The 21515-nt window shown below is 35.9% G+C and overlaps 2 protein-coding genes across 3 annotated transcripts; one reads left to right on the top strand and one right to left on the bottom strand.

The window, feature by feature from the left end:
• The first annotated feature begins 12001 nt into the window (after positions 1-12001).
• igfbp1b (insulin-like growth factor binding protein 1b) lies at positions 12002-13388 on the top strand. Its single transcript, XM_032532105.1, has 4 exons — positions 12002-12421; positions 12585-12721; positions 12918-13046; positions 13163-13388. Exons 1-4 carry the CDS (start codon positions 12076-12078, stop codon positions 13286-13288), a joined length of 738 nt encoding a protein of 245 aa, XP_032387996.1. The 5' UTR covers positions 12002-12075; the 3' UTR covers positions 13289-13388.
• Positions 13389-13667: 279 nt separating this feature from the next.
• On the bottom strand, positions 13668-19430 carry LOC116699487 (insulin-like growth factor-binding protein 3). Of its 2 annotated transcripts, none has more exons than XM_032532104.1 (4): positions 18823-19430; positions 17833-18083; positions 16936-17055; positions 13668-15244 (listed from the first exon to the last, which is right to left on the bottom strand). In XM_032532104.1, the coding sequence occupies exons 1-4, from the start codon at positions 19211-19213 to the stop codon at positions 15119-15121; spliced, it is 888 nt and encodes a 295-aa protein (XP_032387995.1). In that variant the 5' UTR covers positions 19214-19430; the 3' UTR covers positions 13668-15118. The 2 variants fall into 2 exon arrangements, with proteins under 2 accessions (XP_032387995.1, XP_032387994.1); XM_032532103.1 differs by having other exon boundaries at positions 17833-18086; positions 18823-19426.
• Between the last annotated feature and the right edge of the window lie 2085 nt (positions 19431-21515).

Genomic DNA, 21515 nt, shown 5'->3' with positions numbered 1-21515 from the left:
GTGTGGATAAGTACGGTATTTACATAGTTAAAGGAATGTTATGATACAGTATTTATATAATTAACATAATTAAGGAGTTGCAATAGTGAAAAGTAATAATAATAATAATAATAATAATAATAATAATAATAATAATAATAACAATAATAATAATAATAATAGCAGTTGAGTATTGCACACATTTCAGGCCAGTGTTATTGCACAAAATAGATAATATTGTCTAGTCATCAGAAAACTATGACAAAGTCATAGTATAGGATTCCAAAAAAGTCATAAGAAAGAGATAGTGTACTACGTCAAAAAAGTCATGGTATAGTGTGTCAAAAAAAGTAAAAGTAAGAAGAAAGTCATCATATAGTATATTAAAAAAAGTCATAAAAACGTCATGAAACTATGCTCTATTATAATGAGACTTTTTTGACATAGTACACTACACTCACTTTTTTATGACTTTTTTCAACATACAATACTATGATTTTTTTAGACATTCTACAATATTACTTTTTTAAGACTTTTTTAACATACCATACTATGACTTCTGTCAATATACTATACTGTGACGTTTTTATGGCTATTTCCGACATACTATACGGTGACTTTCTTTTTACTATTTTAAAGACTTTTTTGACGTTTTTTATAACTTTCTTCGACATTCTACACTATGACTTTTTATGACTTTTTACAACATACTATACTATGACATTTTTATGATGTTTTCAATATGCTTGACGATGACTTACTTTTTTTGACAAATTATACAATTACTTTTTTGACGTAGTACACTATTTTTTTAGGACTTTTTCCGACATTCTGTGTATTAGTTTTTTAAGTCTTTTTTCAGCATGCTATACTATGACATTTTTTTAGACATTCTATAATGTGGCTTTTTAGAACTTTATCAACATGCTTATATGATTTTTTTGAGACATCCTATATGTGCTTGTTTTAAACTTTATCAACTTTTTTGAACTTTTTTGATGTTTATATGACCTTTTTTGACATCCTTATATGACATTTTGTAGACTTTTACAACATTCGATACAGTGTTCAATATTTACGACTTTTTTTTATGATGACTATTACTTGCTTTTTAGTTTAAGATTTTTACATATTTAAGACATTTATTACTATTACAATACTTACTATGTTTCTGATACTTTTTTTACATGCATTTTTGACTTTTTTGACTTTTTGACATATATATTATGCTTTTTTAAGACTTTTGTTCAACCTTTTTTTAACTATACCATGAATTTTACTTTATTAATATCTAATGTATTTTTATGATTTTTTTGACATTCATATGCTTCTTATTTTTTTTTTTTGACTATGATTTTTATCAGTTTTTCAAGGATTTTCAACATTTATAACCTTTTTTTATTTTGCATACCATGATATGACGTTTTTATTACGATAATTTTTATGATTTTAATATTTAACTTTTTCTCTTTTTAGCATTTACTTTTTTGATATATTCTTATACATTTTTTAAGACTTTTATACTTTTCAACATACTTCACACTGACTTTTTTTACTTTTTTTTACATACATTCTAAGACTTTTTTTCTGACTATACTATAACTTTTTAAGATTTTTTCAAAGTTTTTACCCATTAATTCCTTTTTTCAGCGTATGTTATGACTTTTGAAAACACTAAATTTTTTATTTTTTAAATACTTTGATTTTTAAACTATTTGCATGTAACTTGAACTTTTTTTGACATATAAATACACTACACTTTTTATGACTTTTTTAACATACTATACATATGACTTTTTAGATTTTGCTCTGCGTTTTATGACTTTTTTAAAACCTTTTTCATACGTTTTATGATCTTTTTCGAATATATACATGACTTCTTTTTACTTTTTTACATATTACTATGACTTTTTAAGCTTTTTTTGCATGCTAGACTATTGACTTTTTTTCGACATTTCTATATTTGACAATTTAAGACTTTTATCAACACTATACTATGACTTAGTTTGAAATACGTTTTTTGACTTTTTCAACATGCTATAACTATGACTTTTTTAAAGACTTTTTTCAACATTATCCTATGACTTTATTCACATACCATACTCTGACGATTTTATGTCATGCCTTTTTTTACATACTTCACGATGAATTTCTTTTTCTTTTTTTGACATACTATACTAAGACATTTTTGACATAGTACAACATCACTGTTTTATGACTTTTTTGGACATGCTGTACCATTACTTTTTAAGGACTTTTTTTCAACATACCATACTATGAATGTGAACTTTTTAGATATTGTATAATATGACATTTTTAAGATTCATTTTTTTGACATCACATACTATTACTTTTCATGAATTTTTTCAACATACTATACTATTACTTTTTAAGACTTTTTTTAGCATGCTATACTATGACTTTTTTGACATTCTATAATATGACAATTTTAAGACTTTTATCAACACACTATACTATGACTTATTTTAAATACTATACATAGTGACATAGTGTACTATGACTTATTTTGACACACTATACTATGACCTCTTCATGACTTATTTCGATATACTATACTATGACGTTTTATGATTTTTTTCAACTTACTATACTATGACTTTTTTAGGACCGTTTTTAACATTGTACACTATGACTATGATTTTCTCCCCTCAATAATGTTGAACAACAAATACAACATCAAACCTGTTATTATCAAACTTCCTGTATAGCTCAGTGTGATAAATACCTGGTGATAAGTTTGACATACTCTACTATGACTTTTTCAACGTACTATACTGTGACGTTTTCATGACTTTTTCAACATACTTCACAATGACTTTCTTTTTACTTTTTGACACACTATACTAAGACTTTTACCGTAGTACACTATCACATTTTTATGAATTTTCATGACTTTTTTAAACATACTGTACTATGACTTTTTTAGACATTCTATATTATGACTTTTTTAAGACGTTTTTCAACATACTCTACTATGAGATTTTTGACATACTATACTATGATTTTTAGACTTTGTTTTGACTACTTCACAATGACTTTCTCATTACTTTTTTGACATACTATACTATGACTTTTTGCAGACTTTTTTGACATACTTCAGGTTGACTTTCTTTTTACTTTTTGCAACATTCTATACTATGACTTTTTTAAGACTTTCATCAACATACTACACTGTGAGTTTTTTAGACATTCTATTACATGACCATGAATTAGTTTGACATTCCATACTATGATTTCTATAGGTCTTATTTCAACACACTGTACCATGACTTTTTTTATGACTTTCTTCGACATTGTACACTGTGACTTTTTATGACTTTTTCAAAATACTATGCTGACTATTTTTTTACGTACTATAGCATGACTTTTTCAACATACTATGCCATGACTTTTTCATGATTTTTTTTGACATACTACACTATCACTTTTTAATACTTTTTTTAACATACTATACCATGAATATGACTTTTTAAGACATTGTATATGCCTTTTAAGACTTTTTTAGACATCATATACTATTACTTTTTTCGACGTGCTACACTATGACTTTTTTAAGACTTTCATCAACATACTATACTGTGACTTTTTCATGACTTTCTTCGACATCATACACTGTGACTTTTTATGACTTTTTTGAAATACTATGCTATGACTATTTTTTTAAGTACTGTGCTATGACTTTTTATGACTTTTTTTCAACATACTATGCTGTGAGTTTTCAGGACCTTTTTTGACATTCTATACTGTACCTTTTTTCGACATACTATACTATCACTACTGTCACTTTTTAATTACTTTTTTCAACATATTATACTGTGACCTTTTTTCAAAATATGACTTTTTAAGACATTGTATATGCCTTTTTTAAGACTTTTTTAGAAATAATATACTATTATTTTTTGTGACTTTTTTCGACATACTATACTATGACTTTTTCAAGACTTTTATCAACATACTCTACTGTGAATGTTTTGACATACTATACTATGTTGTAGGACCTTTTTCGACATACTACACTATGACTTTTTTTCAAAATTCTATACTATGACTTTTTTAAGACATTTTTCGACATGCTATACTATGACATTTTTACACTTTCTATATTAGACTTTTCTATAATATGACTATGAATTAGTTCGACATACTATACTAAGACTTTTTTGACATAGTAAACTATCCCTTTTTTATGACTTTTTCGACATACCATACCCTGACTTTTTTATGACTTTTTTCAGCATCCTATACTATGACTTTTTAGACATTCCATAATTTAAGACTTTTATCAACATACTACACCATGACATTTTTTAGACATGCTATACGATGACGTTCTTTTTACTCATTTCAACATACCATACTAAGACATTTTTTGACAGAGTACACAATGACTTTTTTCACTTTTTCAACATACTATGCAATGACTTTTTTAGGACTTTGATCAACATACTATACTGTGACTTTCTATGATTTATCAACATACTATGCTCTGACTTTTTCAGCATACTATTCCATTGCTTTCTTAAGATATTTTCAACATACTATACTATGACTTTTTCAACAACAATTACATTTTATTATTACATTTTTTTGTACTATGACGTTTTTCAAAATACTATTTTATGACATTTTCATGACTTTTTTGACATAATAAACTATGACATTTGATGACTTTTTTCCACATGCTATGCAATGACTTTCTTTTTACTTTTTTGACATACTGTACTGTCACTTTTTAATGACTTTTTTCAACATATTATAGACCTATATCATGTATTACTTTTTTAGACATTGTATAACACACTAAAATACGACTTTTTTCAACATACTATGACATGACTTTTTTCGACATTCTATACTATGACTTGGGTTTCGACACACTACACTATGACTTTTTTCAACACACTATAATATGACTTTTGTTTCGACATACTATACTATCACTTTTTAAATAAATTTTTCAAAAGACTATACTATTACCTTTTATCAACATTCTATACTATGAATATGACTTTTTAAGACTTTTTCAGACATCACATACTATTACTTTTTATGCCTTTTTTCGACATACTATACTATGACTTTTTCAACTTACTATACTATGACTCTTTATGACTTTTTTGAAATACTATACTATGACCATTTTTTAACATACTATGCCATGATTTTTTAAAACTTTTATCAACTTACTATTCTATGAATTTTTTGACATACCATACTGTGACGTTTTTAATGACTTTTTTAACATACTGTACTATGACTTTTTTGGACTTCCTATAATATGACTAAGAATTAGTTCGACATACTATACTATGACTTATTATGACTTTTAGGCCACCGTACTATACCATGACTTTTTAGACATACTATACGGCTTATTTGACATAGTACACTATACTTTTTTCATGACTTTTTTATGACTTTTTATGACTTTTTTCAACATCCTACACTATGACTTTTTTGGACATTCTACAATATAACCATTTTAAGATTTTCATCAACATACTATACTATGACTTTTTTGACATACCATACTATGACGTTTTTATGAGTTTTTAGACACACTATACAACGATTTTCTTTTTATTTATTTTGACACACTTTTTTGACATAGTACACAATTACTTTTTTAAGACTTTTTTCAACATAGTATATTATGAAGTTTATTTGACATACTATACTATGACGTTTTTATTACTTTTTTCGACATACTATTTTATGACATTTTTATGACTTTTTCCACACACTATACAGTGACTTTCTTTTAACTTTTTCAACATACTATACTATCACGTTTAATGACTTTTTTCAATTCAATTTAATTTAAATTCAATTTTATTTATAGTATCAATTCATAACAAGAGTTATCTCAAGACACTTTACAGATAGAGTAGGTCTAGACCACACTCCAGAATGTACAAGGACCCGACAGTTCTAGTAGTTTCCTCCAGAGCAAGCAACAGTGCGACAGTGGCGAGGAACATATTATAAACCTTTTTTCAACATAATATACTATGAACGACTTTTTTAGACATTGCATTATAGGATTTTTTCAACATTTTCAACGAGTTTTTTATGACCTTTTTAGACATTCTATACTATGACTTTTTATCGACATACTATACTATCACTTTTTTAATTACTTTTTTCAACATACCACTTTGTGACCATTTTTAACATATGAATTTTTTAGACGTATATTGTCGACATAGATGACATGTTTTTGATTTTTTACGACATACTGTGACCTGAGTTACCTGAAGATTTGAGGTCTGGTATTCAAATCCTGTGAGGAGCATCAAATTTGAACGTCTAAAACCTGAAATAAAGAAGCCAAAAAGGCTACTAAACAATTGTGAGAGGTTTGAAACAGATGGCTCAGTGTGATACAATGCTGCTTGAAGACCCAATGGTCATCGGTTTCAACCTGGCTTGTAGAGACTTTTTACATACTATACTATGACTTTTTTGCACCTTTTTTTTGACAACTATACTAAGACTGTTTGTACTGTATGCACTATGACTTATTTAGACATACTATAACTTCTTTTTGACTTATGTTGATATACTATACCACAACTTTTAATATCGTACACTATAACTTTTTCATGAATTGACATTCTATACTATGAGTTGAGACTTTTTTCTTCTTTTGACATACTATACTAAGACTTTGACGTAGTGTAGTGTTACAACTGTAAAAAATGTTAGACCCAAATGCAGAGATGGTCAGGCAATGCGGTGAGGTTTATTTAACAAAAAAATCTGTACAACAAAAGGTGTTCAGAAGGCAGGCAGGGTTATGCACAAACAAAAGTCCATACAAACAGAAAGTGTCCAGAAAACAGCAGGCAAGGTGTCCAAAAACAAAGTAACGCAGAAGACAAAGCAAAAAACAGGATTTTAAAAACGGTAACCCAGAGATAACAGGGTAGACTCCAAACAAACACACAAATGGAACAAAATGATCTGACACAAGACAAGGGCAACACAAAGACTAAATACACAGGATAATGAGGTAACGAGAGACAGGTGACTCTAGGTTCAGGAACAGGTGAAACACATCAGGGTGGGGTTGACAATCAGGCAGAAAAACACAAGGCAGGAAGTAAAACTACACTACTACACTAGGGAGGAAAACAGGGTCTTCAAAATAAAACAGACAGACAGAATATGACTTTTTTTATGACTTTTTTTAACATACTGTTCTATGACTTTTTTCAACATTCTATACCAAGACCTTTTTATAACTTGTTGTACTATCACTTTTTGCGACATATATTACCATAGATTTTTCAAAATACTATCCTATGACTTTTTTGTCATACTATATATTAATTTTTTCCACATGCTATACTATGATGTTTTTCCTTACTAAGACTTTTTTTGTTACTTTTTTGACTTGCTACTCTATCAATTTTTGTGACATTCTTTACTATGACATTTTTATGAATTTCTTTGACACACTACAGTATGACTTTTTTGACACACTATAATATGGTTTATTCATAACTTTTAGACACATTACTGTGATTTTTTTCAACATATTGGTATGCTATGACTTTTTAGACATACTATACTATGACTTTTTTTAACATTCTATACTAAGACTTTTTTATTACTTTTTGACCTGCGACATTCTATACTATGACTTTTTTATGAATTTCTTAAACAGACTCCAAGATGACTTTTTTGACATATTATGCAATGAATTTTTTTGACATGACTTTTCAACATTCAATACTATGACTTTTCTAATGTGATAATTGTGAATTATCATGTGTAAAATTGCAAAAATATCATTCATTCATGCATGACGGCGATTTAAACCTAATTCACTTAAATAAAGAACTATACATGCTATTCTTGTCATGAGCATCAAGGTGTGCCAGCGCTTACTCATGTTTAGTACATTTTAACTCAAAGATTAGTAGAAAAAATAATCGGCGCGCAAAGTCCTTCAAATCCATTCTGCAGTGAGCATCATATAGCCATGGCAAAAAGAAAACAAGGCGGTTTTTAAGTAATTTTGGTTTTACTAAGAAATTGTGTAGTCATGACGTTAATAACACGACTGATTCACTTGGTGCAAGCCCTTTTAGCAGACCTCCCACCGGGGTGACAACGCAAGAAGAAGCTGAAACAACAATGTCTTCTCTGGCTGAAGATGGTGGTGGTAACAGCTCGATCCTAACCCCACTTGCTCCTCTCTCCCGTTAAATTTGAACAGCAAGCAGTGGAGAGACTGGAAATGCTGATATACATGGCTGTTTGTTAAAGGTGCTCTAAGCGATGTCACACGTTTTTTTTTAGGCTACAACATTGTTTGTCACTCACAGCAAACATCTCCTCACCATCCACTGTAAAAAAAAAAAAAAAACGGTTATAACCGCCCATTGTGGAAGTAGCCTACACGCTAACGCTGCTGCACCAATTCCTTTTTGTCAGTTATTGGCTGGAAGACTGTTTGTCATGTTTCATGGTGCAGGTGGGCACAGTTTGCTTTTTGTTGGCGTTTGTGGAACCTTGTCTACAGAGACCATGTTTTTTTACAGTGTGTTCAGGGGACAGGCAGCTAGCGGGTAGTGAGGAGATGTTTGCTGTATGTGACAAAAAATGTTGTAGCCTAAAAAGTGCGTGACATCGCTTAGAGCACCTTTAAGGATAGAAGCTTGGGGTGCATTGCTCAGGCCTAACTGAACGGAGGACTTATGGTATTCTTCAGTAGCCTGAGTAACTTTAACCGTTGGTCATGTGAAATCTCAAAGACAGCCTGATGCTTTGTTTATAGAAAATTTATGAGTGGCTGTTAAATAAACATAACTAAATAAAATATAAAGTAAATAGGTATAATAGGGTAAATCCTGCATAGGGCATACACTTGTAGCTGTTATGTATCTTTATAAGTCACTCTAAGTTGCAAGTGACTCCTTATGACTAATAAACTGAACTTTGTGTGTAACATTGTTGGTGTCCCTTTGAAAGTGTGTTATTCACCACTGTTGAATAACCCAAAATAACATGATCGCTCTTTGGCAAGTACAAATATCTACTTTCAGTAATTTTAGTCTTATTCAATTTTATAGCATTTGAAAAAAAAGTCTTTATGAAATAGTATTGAGTAAAAGTTGACCTAATTTCTGCTTTTTTAACTCAAACATTAGGTATAATTTTCTATAAATGAGGTTTATTGAACTTATATTCCAAAAATAATTGTAAAACTAAAGTTAATAAGTTAGTGTTGCGTAGTGTTGAAAACGTCAAAAAAGTGACAAAAATGTAAGAAAAAGTTAAAAACATTGATAAAAAAGTCTCAACAAAAGTACTGCTTTTCTATTTTGACGGAAAGACAACACAAGGGTTAAATCTTTATTTTCACTTCATGTGTCATAAAGAACATCCAGCTCCACCTGCCATCTGTCTGTAATCAAGCTTCCACACCTGATTTCAATAATCAGCTAATGTCAACCTCAAACTGCAGCATTGTGACACATCAGCAAAACTATACAGCAGCATGGAAATTCAGCAGCAAAATGTAAGTTTTAGTACACTGTTTTTTATCATCAAATGTGAAATGAGTTTTAAAAAATCGTAAAATTTATAATTAAATAGACATTTTAGCCCTTGTAAATTTCCCTCTGTTTTAAAATGGTGATTAGAGGCCATGTCTGGAGACCATACAGGAAGAGTCTGAGCTGAAAGATAAATTTAAAGAAAGTGAAACAGGAGGAGAGGAGGAGGAGGAGGATGAGGAGGATGAGGAGGAGGATGATGAGGATGATGATGTTCAAATTCAAGCAGGTGTGGAGACAAAGGAGGTGACGTCAGAAGACAAGAGCAAAGACGATGAAGATAATGATGCCGTGTTTAGGGTTCTGAGACCTAAGCAGCTGTCTCGTTCCATCAGCCAAGAAAGTTCTCTTCAAATCCAATCAACCAACAGTCACCACAAGGAAATAGAGAATTTCTCTGATTCAGATTGGAGCCCACACAGAGTGAATTTAAGAAATAAAGCTACCCCACCTCGGCAGACAAAGTTAGGAAATAAGAGGTCCATTAACGTGAGTATTTGTGGCACGATTTACATTCAAATTAAATATCTGACAAGTCAAATGGAAAAGAGATGATGCTCTATTGTTGTCTTGAAGAATATGTGTCGAAAACACGCACCGATTAGACAGAAGATGAGCAGGAAAAGGAAAAAGGGTGCATCTTTGGTAAGTGTTAATTTTAAGTAAACATTTTTAACCATGTAAAAATACAGATAGGTGTAATAAAAGTTTTTTTTTTTTTTCTGTTTTTTTTTCATCATGTCCTCAAATATTTCCAAGGAGGAGCCATTTCCTGATTGGCTAGTGAACCTGATGGTCAACATTGAAGAGGCAACAACTCACCAACTGGTGGTTGAGTAACACCGTTCACTGGCCTCACAAGGAGAATGTGAAACATGTAGGTCACATCAACCTCACATTTGTCATGGCCGGAATGCCATGTTAAGAGCTGGCACTGCAACAGTTAAAAGTCTATGTGCCAGTCAGTTTCTTTTGTCATCAGTAAATAAACAAGGTAACTAAGGTACAGCAATAACTCATACCAATAAGTCTTGACCGAACAATGAGAATTGTATTGTTGTCAATATATTTTTGTTGAAGTTTTGAAGGTTTTTTTTGCCATGTGTGTCTCCCATTAGACATACTTTGTGAGCATTTACTGAAAGAAATATATAGTATAGTAAAAGCAAAATGAGCTCTGTTGATTTTGTGTATGTTATTCTGGAAAGTGACTTGTAACTGTCAAATGTAATTGAGTAAAAAATATATTTTATTTCTCACATGTAGTAAAGTAAAAGTATGTAGTAGCACAAAATAGAAGTAGTAAAATTGTACAAAATAAAGAGTTCTTTCAAAATCAATGACTTTCATTTGACTTCATGTACTTTACCTAAACATCATTTAAATCCAAAACCAATTTTAACTTCAAATGACCAATCAATGGTAACGCACATATGCTCATTAGTTTGGTTTTTCATTGTGCTGAAATTTAATTTATACACCAAAAAAAAAAAAGGAACCACCTTCACACCACCACTAGCATACAGAACCCTAACGTACGGCATGAAGGGTTGCAGCTAAATATTAATCTCTGTCTTCTCTACATAAACATGCTGGAGTTTATGGGAACTTGTGCTGTAATGGTCTAATAGCAAATAATACAGGTAAATAATCCTATAGTTGAATTATTATTACTGTGCATGTGTTACATGTCAGTTCTGTTTAAAAAAAAAAGTATAACTCTTGAAGTCTTGTGGAGTCATATACAGCTAAAGTGGTGTTGCTGCGTATATCACGGAGTAAATAGAGGTATTGCACATCTAAAATACATAGTTATGACGAATACTACACCAAGGAAACAACATGTTGTGATTCCAGCAGAGCAATCCATAATGTTAGGGTTGAGCAATGCTAAAGGGGAATGATGTTGTTTATTTGTCTGCCTGATAAGAGGAACCTTCACCAAAGTGACGGAAGGGACACATGGGGTTTTAGAGTGAAAACAGTGTCAAAGCACAATCTCACTATTACTTCATAAAAAAAGAGTATCAAGAGTTTTTTATAATCACCCTCATTAAATCATAGTTTAACTCCTTGGATTATCTAGTATTCCTTATTGTGGATATTATTCATTACTACTTTCTTGATTCATTTCTTTAAACAGCGGTTTTCATGTGAATTTGTTTTCATAATATCAAAGGTAAAACCCAAAGATCAGTAGTTTTGGTTGTTCAAAAACAGGGTTGTTTTTTAAGTCCATCTCTTTATGTTCCAAAGTCAATATTGACAACAGACCTTGTGAACCTGGATCTACGCACGTCCAACAGGGTCATCCACCGTTTAAAGTAACTGTGTAAAAAATATTTTATTTCTGTGGCAAGAGTGTTAATCATTAACGACCTCTGGAGGCCAGATGTCCACATAAATACTGCTGGTTTGGAGGAATTAGTCCAAGAAACACAGTCATACTGAGAAGTTTGAAGAGGCAAGTCCAAAAAAGAAGAGCATATTTATCTGAAGACTGGAGATGCCTGAATTAAATGAGAAACTGACTTTTGTGGCAGTAGTGGCTCTGGCTGTCTTGACCGTGGTGAGGTCGTCCCCAGTGGTGGGACCGGAGCCAATCCGCTGTGCCGCCTGTACACAGGAGAAACTGGACGACTGTCCTATCGTCCCAGCAGACTGCATGCAGGTGCTGAGGGAGCCCGGATGCGGCTGCTGCATGGCCTGTGCGCTGGAGAAAGGATCGTCCTGTGGGGTTCACACAGCCCACTGTGGTGTGGGTCTCCGCTGCACTCCCAGGCCCGGTGAGGCCATGCCGCTCCACGCTCTGACCAGAGGACACGGAGTCTGCACTGAAGACCTGGGCCAAGGTAGTCTCAGAGTTTCATGGTTTTTCTCTTTTTCATATGTGTTAATATTAGCTACTTTTAAGATACAAAGCAACAAAAAACATAAAAAATTTTTTTTTTTTTCAAAATTCTTATCAAGAAACAGAATTATTGAAGTCAAAATTATTTTATAAAATCTGAACAGATGGAGCTGGTGAAGTCACTGACCACGGATCCCTTCACTACCTGTTGGGTCTCAACCTTCCCTTGGACCACCAAGACACAGCTGAGGGCCAAGACAGCCTCAAAGTCAATGTCATCCGCAACAACCTGGGGCAAGAGGTGAGGAATAAAACAATTACCCTACCTAGATGATTGTATGAAGTAATTTACCTTACTTCCAGTAGAGGGAGCACTTGATTTTGTGGAGCAGTAGATTTTCAAGCAAGATAATTGGGATCAATGTCATTTTTGCAAAGAATGTATTGTGTATCTGTTTACATGTGGCCATAATTCTCACTGTTTCTTTTTTGCACAGGGTCCCTGTCACATTGAGCTGCATGCAGCAATAGACACGATATCCAGGTCTCGGCAGACACAAGGAGAGAAGTTCACAACTTTCTACCTCCCCAACTGTGATCGGCATGGCTTCTACAAGCCAAAGCAGGTGAGAACTTTGGGATTTTACAAAACAAAATTGACTCCACCTGTGAAAAGAGACTCATCCTAAAAGCAAACTGGGTGATTTATTCATGTGGTTTCCTATTTCTTTTTCTCTTTCAGTGTGAGTCATCTCTGGTTGGACCTCCCGCCCGCTGCTGGTGTGTCTCTTCCTGGAATGGGAAGAAGCTCCCAGGATCGAGTGACCTGCTCGGTGACTCAGAGTGTCATCAAGAAGTCACTCACTAAAGAATGGACTTTATCACTCACTAACGCAAACACATAGACACAAGCAAATATGTTTTGGGTACATCTACTTGCTCCACCTGATGAACTGAGTTCCTTTCATGAAAACACACTCATTCACACAAAATGTAAAATCCAATTTCAGAGGGGTGATGTCCTTATTTTATTTACACGATGTATGTAGCAAACCTTATTTATTCTTACTAGCATAAACCATTAGATTTTTTTATGTTTGCTAATTTTTTTCTGATTGTAAATAGGGCAACACTGTATACATTTGTTTCTGACTAAGTAACTCCATTGCTCAAAACCACATGTCCACGTCTCTGCCATGCCCATTTCAGAGTCTTTTGGATCAGTTATTTATCTTTTTTTTAATGTATAATTTATTCAAAACTGGAGCTGTGCATGGCACAAAACAACACAGCCGCTCATTCATTCAATGTGTTGACATTGTCTGAATGTATCTCCATTGCCGTTTCCTCAATGGGTATTGGGGGAAATACTTAAAGTGCCGCAAATATGTGCATGGTGGCCACGCACAAACATATCAGGGCTCATCCAAGCCACCGTTAGGCTTGGGATGGGTTGTTCTGCATGTCTACCTCTACTAGTCTCTGCTTGCCCACATGTTTAGCAGAGGATTGCTTTGGGCACTTCTAACCTATTCTAGCATCTATTCAAGTATTTATTATGATTCTCTCGTGTTTCTGCTTTTGTTTGTTGAGAGCGCATGTGCAGTGGACCAGATTGTTTGTGTATGCTATGCTGGAATGCTGCTATTCTATTTTTGGTTTTGTTGAATCAGTGTATATATTCTTCTACAGTAATTCCGTAGATGTGCATCCAATAAAATGTTATTTCATCATTATGGGGTCATGTTTAAATGTGTTTTTCAACTGTCAAAAAAGTCTGTTTCATACACATTCAAAGTGAGAGAAGGCATGATGAGGAGAAAAATACCTGGATCATTTTATACTGCCTTTATTAAGTGAAAATAGAGCTCTGAGGGTTGCATATTACATGCAAATGGCGTATTTACTGAAATCGAGGAGAAGTGATGAAAAGGATCACTGGCTACACAGAGATCAGAGACAACGGTTTGTGGCCTTTATCCCAACAATTCAGCTTATGCAAAGTGACAACAGAACATTACCAACCACAGTACAGACTAAAGGAAATGTTCCTCTTCTTGTAGCTTCAAAGCCAGCATTAAAAAAAAAACTTTATACACACAGCTGCACAGCCCAGTCTAATTCCCTGAGGAGCAGGAAGCAACTGGATAAAAATTGGAATTCATAGTAAGGCACTGCATGCTTACTCCGAAGGACATATTCATGCATACATACATTTTATGGTTTTTGTGACCAAACACGTCTTTATAACAAATCACAAGCATACAAATTATGATTACACATCATAAGCATGTACACGTGTGCAATGCCACTTAAATGAAGAGTGCACTCATTCAATGTTTGTGACAAATGTCTGTTTTATATTCAAAATAAGGCTTTTGAGATAAATTCTTTAAAGGGTATCTTCTCAAAAGTTGTCCTGGTTAGAGTCACAGACAAAAAGCTTATGAAGAATCCATCCATCGCAGAAAAGTACAGCATTTGTCACACAGAGGCTTTTTTCCCCCCCCTGGTTCTCTTCCTCTGTTCCTTATGCTCTGCCTCTGAAAAAGGTCCCACAGGCAACAGATAGAGAAAGCAAACATCCATATATCGGCTGAGCCATCTTTTGACCTCTCTCCCAATATCCTCATTGTCTCCATTTGTTTACAATTCTTCTTGCTCTCGCTCCCACCTTCCCTCCATCTTGGTCCTGCTCCTATTGGCTCTCGGAGTTATAGTACTGGGCGTCTCCTTGCTCCTTCCCATGAAAACCTGGCAGAGGATGCCCGTATTTGTCCACAGACCAACAGAAGCCTCGCTTTCTGCCTTTGGATGGACGACACTGAAAGTGAAGGAAGGGACAAGGTGAAGGGAGGGAAAAGAAATAGGGGCTGGGGGGTAGAACTCAATGAAGTAGAACAGCAATAGTTAAGAGGCATTAATGGTCAGATTGTGCTGAGTCGACACAGCCTTGGTTATCCAACACGCTTAGGTATTTTGAGCTGCTTTTATGGTCTACCTCCAGTTACACACACATATAGAGAGACCTTTAAGGTAAACAGAAACCTGGTAAAATATTTGCTTAGTCTCGTTTGTGAACAACTTAGAACCAAGATCTATTTTCAGAAGCTGGTGGCCAGTACGAATCATCTGTTGCTGATTATACCCCACAGATCCAAATTATGGGTACTACAAATGACTTACAGAGTCTGTGGAGCTACCCAAAGGCTGTTATTTTACTGCCAATTTTACTAAAGGTCAACCTCCACTCTAGTAAAACATGCAGCCATTCATTTCAAGGGCTAACACAACTGTGCTGCTGCTCCACAAAGGACTCTGAGCTGATCAGGAAGGAAGACATCTTTATTTAGTTCAATAATACAGCGGGGTTAGACTGAGCGGCCGATCTGAGTTGAAGTAGGAATGTTGTTATCACATCACATTTTGCATATTAAGTTTAGGGGGAGGAGATCTTATCTTCACTGTATTTTGTGAGGACAAAACAATTATCATATGGGGTTTTAAATTGTAGCTGCAATACAAAAGTATCACACATTGTGTGATAGGAAAAACTAATACAGAAATCCAAATCGCCTTCACAGTTAACTGTACAAAGCGTGTTTGTTTCCAGCATTACATTTTTCCAGGGTATTTTTTTCCTCTGAAAAGACATTCACTGTTATTAAGAGCTGTATGTTTTTGCTGAAAATTGTGCAAATGTCCAAATTAAACTGACCAACATAAAATGTCTGCCACTCCTTCAGCACCTCAGGGCTCAGCAGCTGTACACTAAGTCCATTCTACATAAACAAAGACAATGAGCCTGGCGTAGTAAGGCTGGTTATGAGATGATTGCAGGTCAAGGGGAACACTTCCATTAAGCAGTAGGGACTGCTATGTTATAAGAAAAGCTGCCTCGTGATGCAGTGGCGCGGGAGCCCTAAGTGCCTCCATATGAATGCGTCAGAACCACTCATTTATTACAACCCAATCGTGGGTGAACCATGTGAGCGTGGGGATGGCTGCAGCTCTATTTCTGTGCATGCTTCTCAAAAGTCCAGCAATTATGGGGGGAGCGCAATGGGTGCCGGTGGCCACCTTGACGTCTGTCTCCCTGGGAGGGTTCCTGTTAAACGGCCATCGTCCCAGCCGTCAACCCCAGTGGGGTTTGGCCCCTGTGGTTCCTGTCTCCAGAGCCAGTGGCTCGGGTCTACCTCACTGGTGTGGTGGTGCAATGATGAGGCTCTAATGACTACCAATGAATACAAGAGGACAGCTACAAATCTGTAATTGGGCTGCAGGAGACCTTAAGTTTGAGTCACTAGACCTCAGTATTGAATCTTTATTATTGCAGCATGTAAAAAAGGAAATCTGGATTTCCTTTTTACAACCTTTCAAGGTTTAAATCAAATTGAAAGTTTTTATCAGGTAGATGTTTAAATAATGTGTCGCCTCTTATGCAATTGATGCATGAATCTATAGTTTAGCATACAGTCAATATCAAATGATGGTCCTTTGAAGGTGCTTTTTTACCTGTTTTTTCTTATAGAAGCCCTTCTTGTCACAGTTTGGTATGCGAAAACCTCTGGGGTTGAGAATATCTGCAATCTTGAGGCTGCTGAGAATGCTCTCAATCTCTCTCCGACAGGGACCCTACAGATGAGGGAATACATAAGCAGTTACTGTACTTTCTCCATTACTTAAACATCTCCAACTTCAAAAGCAGCGGATTCCATTAGCACACACTAATATTCCATTTTGCAATGTGATTGTGACATGAATTCTCTTTTGTTGTTTCTTGAAAATAAAGACGTTAACAAAGCCGGCTCACACTGCAACCCACACTGCTCTGCCATAATACCTAAACAATGGTGGCTGCAATATGAAAGAAGTGACGGATGAGGTATTAATTCATCTGACCGACTTGTAGCAGCTTAACAGTTTGCCAAAGCTACTTAGAACTCTTACACTTTACACAACGGATGATGGATAAAGTGATTTCAAAGAGCTCAAAGAGGGAGCCAAAAGGCTTGTCCTCAAGTCCAAGTACTCCAGTCACTAATCAAAACAGCCAGGCAAAGCACATTGCTAGTGTGTGCTCACTTCTCTGGCCAAAGATATCAAAATAGCAGCAGGGCTTCCCAACAGGCACTCACATAGGCCAATCCATCATTCGTTGGCTCCCAGTACACCCGGCACGCGGACGCCTTGTGGCCAAACAACCGCCTGACCCAGGTCAGTCGCAGGGCCATCGTACCCGCTCGCTGCCATGCCATTCTACTGCACACTAAGCCTGCCAACCATCAGCACCGCTACCCAAAACATTTCATCACCCGTAGGGGGAGAAAAACACCAAAACATAGAGGAAGAGGAGAAAAACATTCCTCCAGTATGCTGTGAAGACAGAAACAAATTGGTTTTGGTACTTACATACTCAGGCTCCTGTTTTGTCTCCAGAGAGAAGTTTTGTGTGTCTGTGATAAGCGGTCCTGGAAGCTCCTCCATTTTAAAGCTCTGGGTTTTCTTCTGCTGCTCCCGTCCAAGGACCTCTGACTTGGCAGAGGGGAAAAAGGGGTGAAGAGGAGGTCTCACGGGTCCCAACATGGGTCTGTGGGTGCTGGACAAGGTCCGATGGCCTGAGCCGGTGGAATTCCGCTCCTCGTCCTGAGGCTCAATATTCTCTGCTGAAGTTTGAGAACAACATGTTTTTTATTCACAAGACGAGACATATTGATTGTTTTCAGCAAGCTGGAGGCCAACTTGAGGGTCATGAAGAATCCAAGATTCAGAAGCATTCCCAGAGATGATGTACATCTTTCAATTTTAGAAAGAAATGAAGAGAAATGTGCAAAATGACTTCCACCCTTTGATTCCAGATGTGTTTCCTCCATAGACTGTAAAAATAAAGGTTTTACACTAACCCTTGAATCCCTGAAGTTACCTTCCTTTAAGAATACAAACTAAATAGTTACACTGTCTAATATTGAGCGGCCCTCTCTTTGAAATCTCTTTAACACCATCAAATTCTTACTAAGGCTCAACATTTCAATTTACCTATGGTGCAGCTAGTCTCATCCTCCACCTTCTCTTTGCATGGATGACGAGAATTAGACATTGTGACTTTGAGATGGATTTCTCATGAAATTGCGGACTCTCATGAAATTGAGAATTGATTACCACTTGTGAATGGACCAAAATAGACATAAGAAATTATCCAACTACTCAATTGTTCAATGACAAATAACACATAATAACAATAATAACATAATAACAGTTAACTTGTACAGTTATTTCACACTAATATGCATATACAACGATTTTAAGACGTGGCATGCCTTAATATACAGCTTTAGAGTAGGCCTATTTAGCATGATGTGCGCACAGAGGACCATATGGAAAAGTTACATGCACAAGAATTACCTGGCAGTTCATTGACTGGAGGTGTCGGTCCGGCGGTAGGTCGTTTGTTAGTAGCGTTTGCACAAATCCCCCGTCCCTCCAGCAGAGCCTGCAGAGGTTTCGTCTCACCGGGCTGATGCTGACAACTCAGTCCGGAGCCACATCTCCCGGTGTACACGCCGCACGGCTGGCCGAAGCTCAGAGCGCAAGTCATGCAGCAGCCGCAGCCCGGTTCGCGGACTTTCTCGGCGCAGTCCTTGGGTAAAGGTTTGCACAAAAGCCGCGCTCCAACTTCACATGGCTCGCATTTGATAACCGGTCCGACCGCACCTGACCTCCGGGTGAACGATGCCAGAACAAAAGTCATGCAAAGTGCGCGAAAACGGGAATCCATTGTGGCGTCTGTGAGCATAGGGTGTCCAAGTGAGGAAGCGCAATGTCCCACTGTGTTGACTTTTCACTGGGCAGCTTGTCTCTCATTCACATAAAGCCAGTACCACCGGACCAAACATCTCAATATATAGACCCCAGTGACTGTAGTCACACCCCCGAATAGCTTGTGGTCTACTGATGAATTGCCTAGACTCCGTTATTCTTTTCTTTAAAACCATCAGAGCAAATGCAGACCAGTAGAATAGCATTCATGGTATGTTATGTTTCTATTAATTTAAAAAAAAAGAATAAGCAAGCCTTTCACCACATTTCAATACATAATTCAGTTGTCAGGTTATTATTAGACACACAGTCAAGGAAACACACATTACCCAAATAAATACACAACAATGTTTTTTAAATTGTAATAACTCTCAGTTTGAAGAGCCCACACACAGCCCACGCGCAGATTCATTCATAGGGGGCGCCTATGTATATATTGTGTGTGTGTGTGTGTGTGTGTGTGTGTGCGTGTGTGCATTTCTGAAAGCGTGCAGCTTTTGTGGTTTTTGCTCGGTTGCGTGTTTAAATGTACAAGTGTTCACATAAGTATGTGTTTGCATCCGTAAGTGGGTCCACTGATGCGGCCCTGCTGCACATGACCCTGCATGACGGTCATTAATTAAAGCTTTGACACAGTACAACAGATGACATAATAAAGAATGTACACAAGTGTGTTACTAAGTACATTTACTTGAGCGCAGTTTTCAGGTCTTTGCCTTCTCTAGCTTACACTTTTTCTTCTATTCCACTACACTTTCAAAGACAAATATTGTATATTTACTAGTTACCCTGCAGTATAATACTTTACAAAACAATTGGTTATCGTATTAAATAGTATGCATTTTTTTTATAAAGATGAAGAAACATTATGGGGAATTATCCACATTGATCATCTCAGATATAAAAAGGATGCTTACACATTCATCTATCAATAACAGTGTATAACACTATAACACTGAAAGGGGTCAATCTGCACAATGACTTATTTTAATTTTGAAACTTGTCCATATAGGTTTCTTCTCCCAACACTGTACAAAACACACACACACACACACACACACATATACAGTTGTGGTCAAAAGTGTACATACACTTGTAGAAAATCACAATGTTATGGCTGTCTTGAGTCTTCAATAAGTTCTACAACTCTTATTTTTCTGTGATAGAGTGATCGGAACACATACATGTTTGTCACAAAAAACAGTCATAAAGTTTGGTTCTTTCATAAATTTATTATGGGTCTGCTGAAAATGTCACCAAATCTGCTGGGTCAAAAATATACATACAGCAACATTAGTATTTGGTTACATGTCCCTTGGCCATTTTCACGGCAACTAGGCGCTTTTGGTAGCCATCCACAAGGTCCTGGCAAGCTTCAGGTCGAATGTTTGACCACTCTTCTTGACAGAATTGGTGCAGTTCAGCTAAATGTGATGGTTTTCTTGCATGAACCTGTTTCTTTAGCACTGTCCACATGTTCTCAATGGGGTTTAAGTCAGGACTTTGGGAAGGCCATTCTAAAACCTTAATTCTAGCCTGGTTTAGCCATTCCTTTACCACTTTTGATGTGTGTTTTGGGTCATTGTCTTGTTGGAACACCCAACTGCGCCCAAGACCCAACCTTCGGGCTGATGGTTTTAAGTTTTCCTGCAGAATTTGGAGGTAATCCTCCTTCTTCATTATTCCATTACTTTCTGCAAAGAACCAGTTCCACTGGCAGCAAAACATCCCAGAGCATAATACTACCACCACCATGCTTGACAGTAGGCATGGTGTTCCTGGGATTAAAGGCCTCACCTTTTCTCCTCCAAACATATTGCTGGGTGCTGTGGCCAAACAGCTCAATTTTGTTTCGTCTGACCAGAGAACTTTCCTCCAGAAGGTTTTATCTTTGTCCATGTGATCAGCAGCAAACTTCAGCCGAGTCTTAAGGTGCCTTTTCTGGAGCAAGGGCTTCTTTCTTGCACGGCAGCCTCTCAGTCCATGGCGATGTAAAACACGCTTGACTGTGGAGACTGACACCTGTGTTCCATCAGCTTCCAAATCCTTGCAGACCTGCTTCTTGGTGATTCTTGGTTGACTCTTGACCATCCTGACCAATCTCCTCTCGGCAGCATGTGATAGCTTGCGTTTTCTTCCTGATCGTGGCAGTGACACAACTGTTCCATGCACTTTATACTTGCGTATAAGTGTCTGCACAGTTGCTCTTGGGACCTGTAGCTGCTTTGAAATGGCTCCAAGTGACTTCCCTGACTTGTTCAAGTCAATAATTCGTTTTT

The sequence above is a fragment of the Etheostoma spectabile genome, chromosome 12 (assembly GCF_008692095.1).
Source record: "Etheostoma spectabile isolate EspeVRDwgs_2016 chromosome 12, UIUC_Espe_1.0, whole genome shotgun sequence".
In the NCBI taxonomy this organism is placed as follows: domain Eukaryota; kingdom Metazoa; phylum Chordata; class Actinopteri; order Perciformes; family Percidae; genus Etheostoma; species Etheostoma spectabile.
The sequence above is the reverse complement of the archived record's forward strand: the minus strand, read 5'-3'. Positions and strand labels throughout refer to the sequence as shown.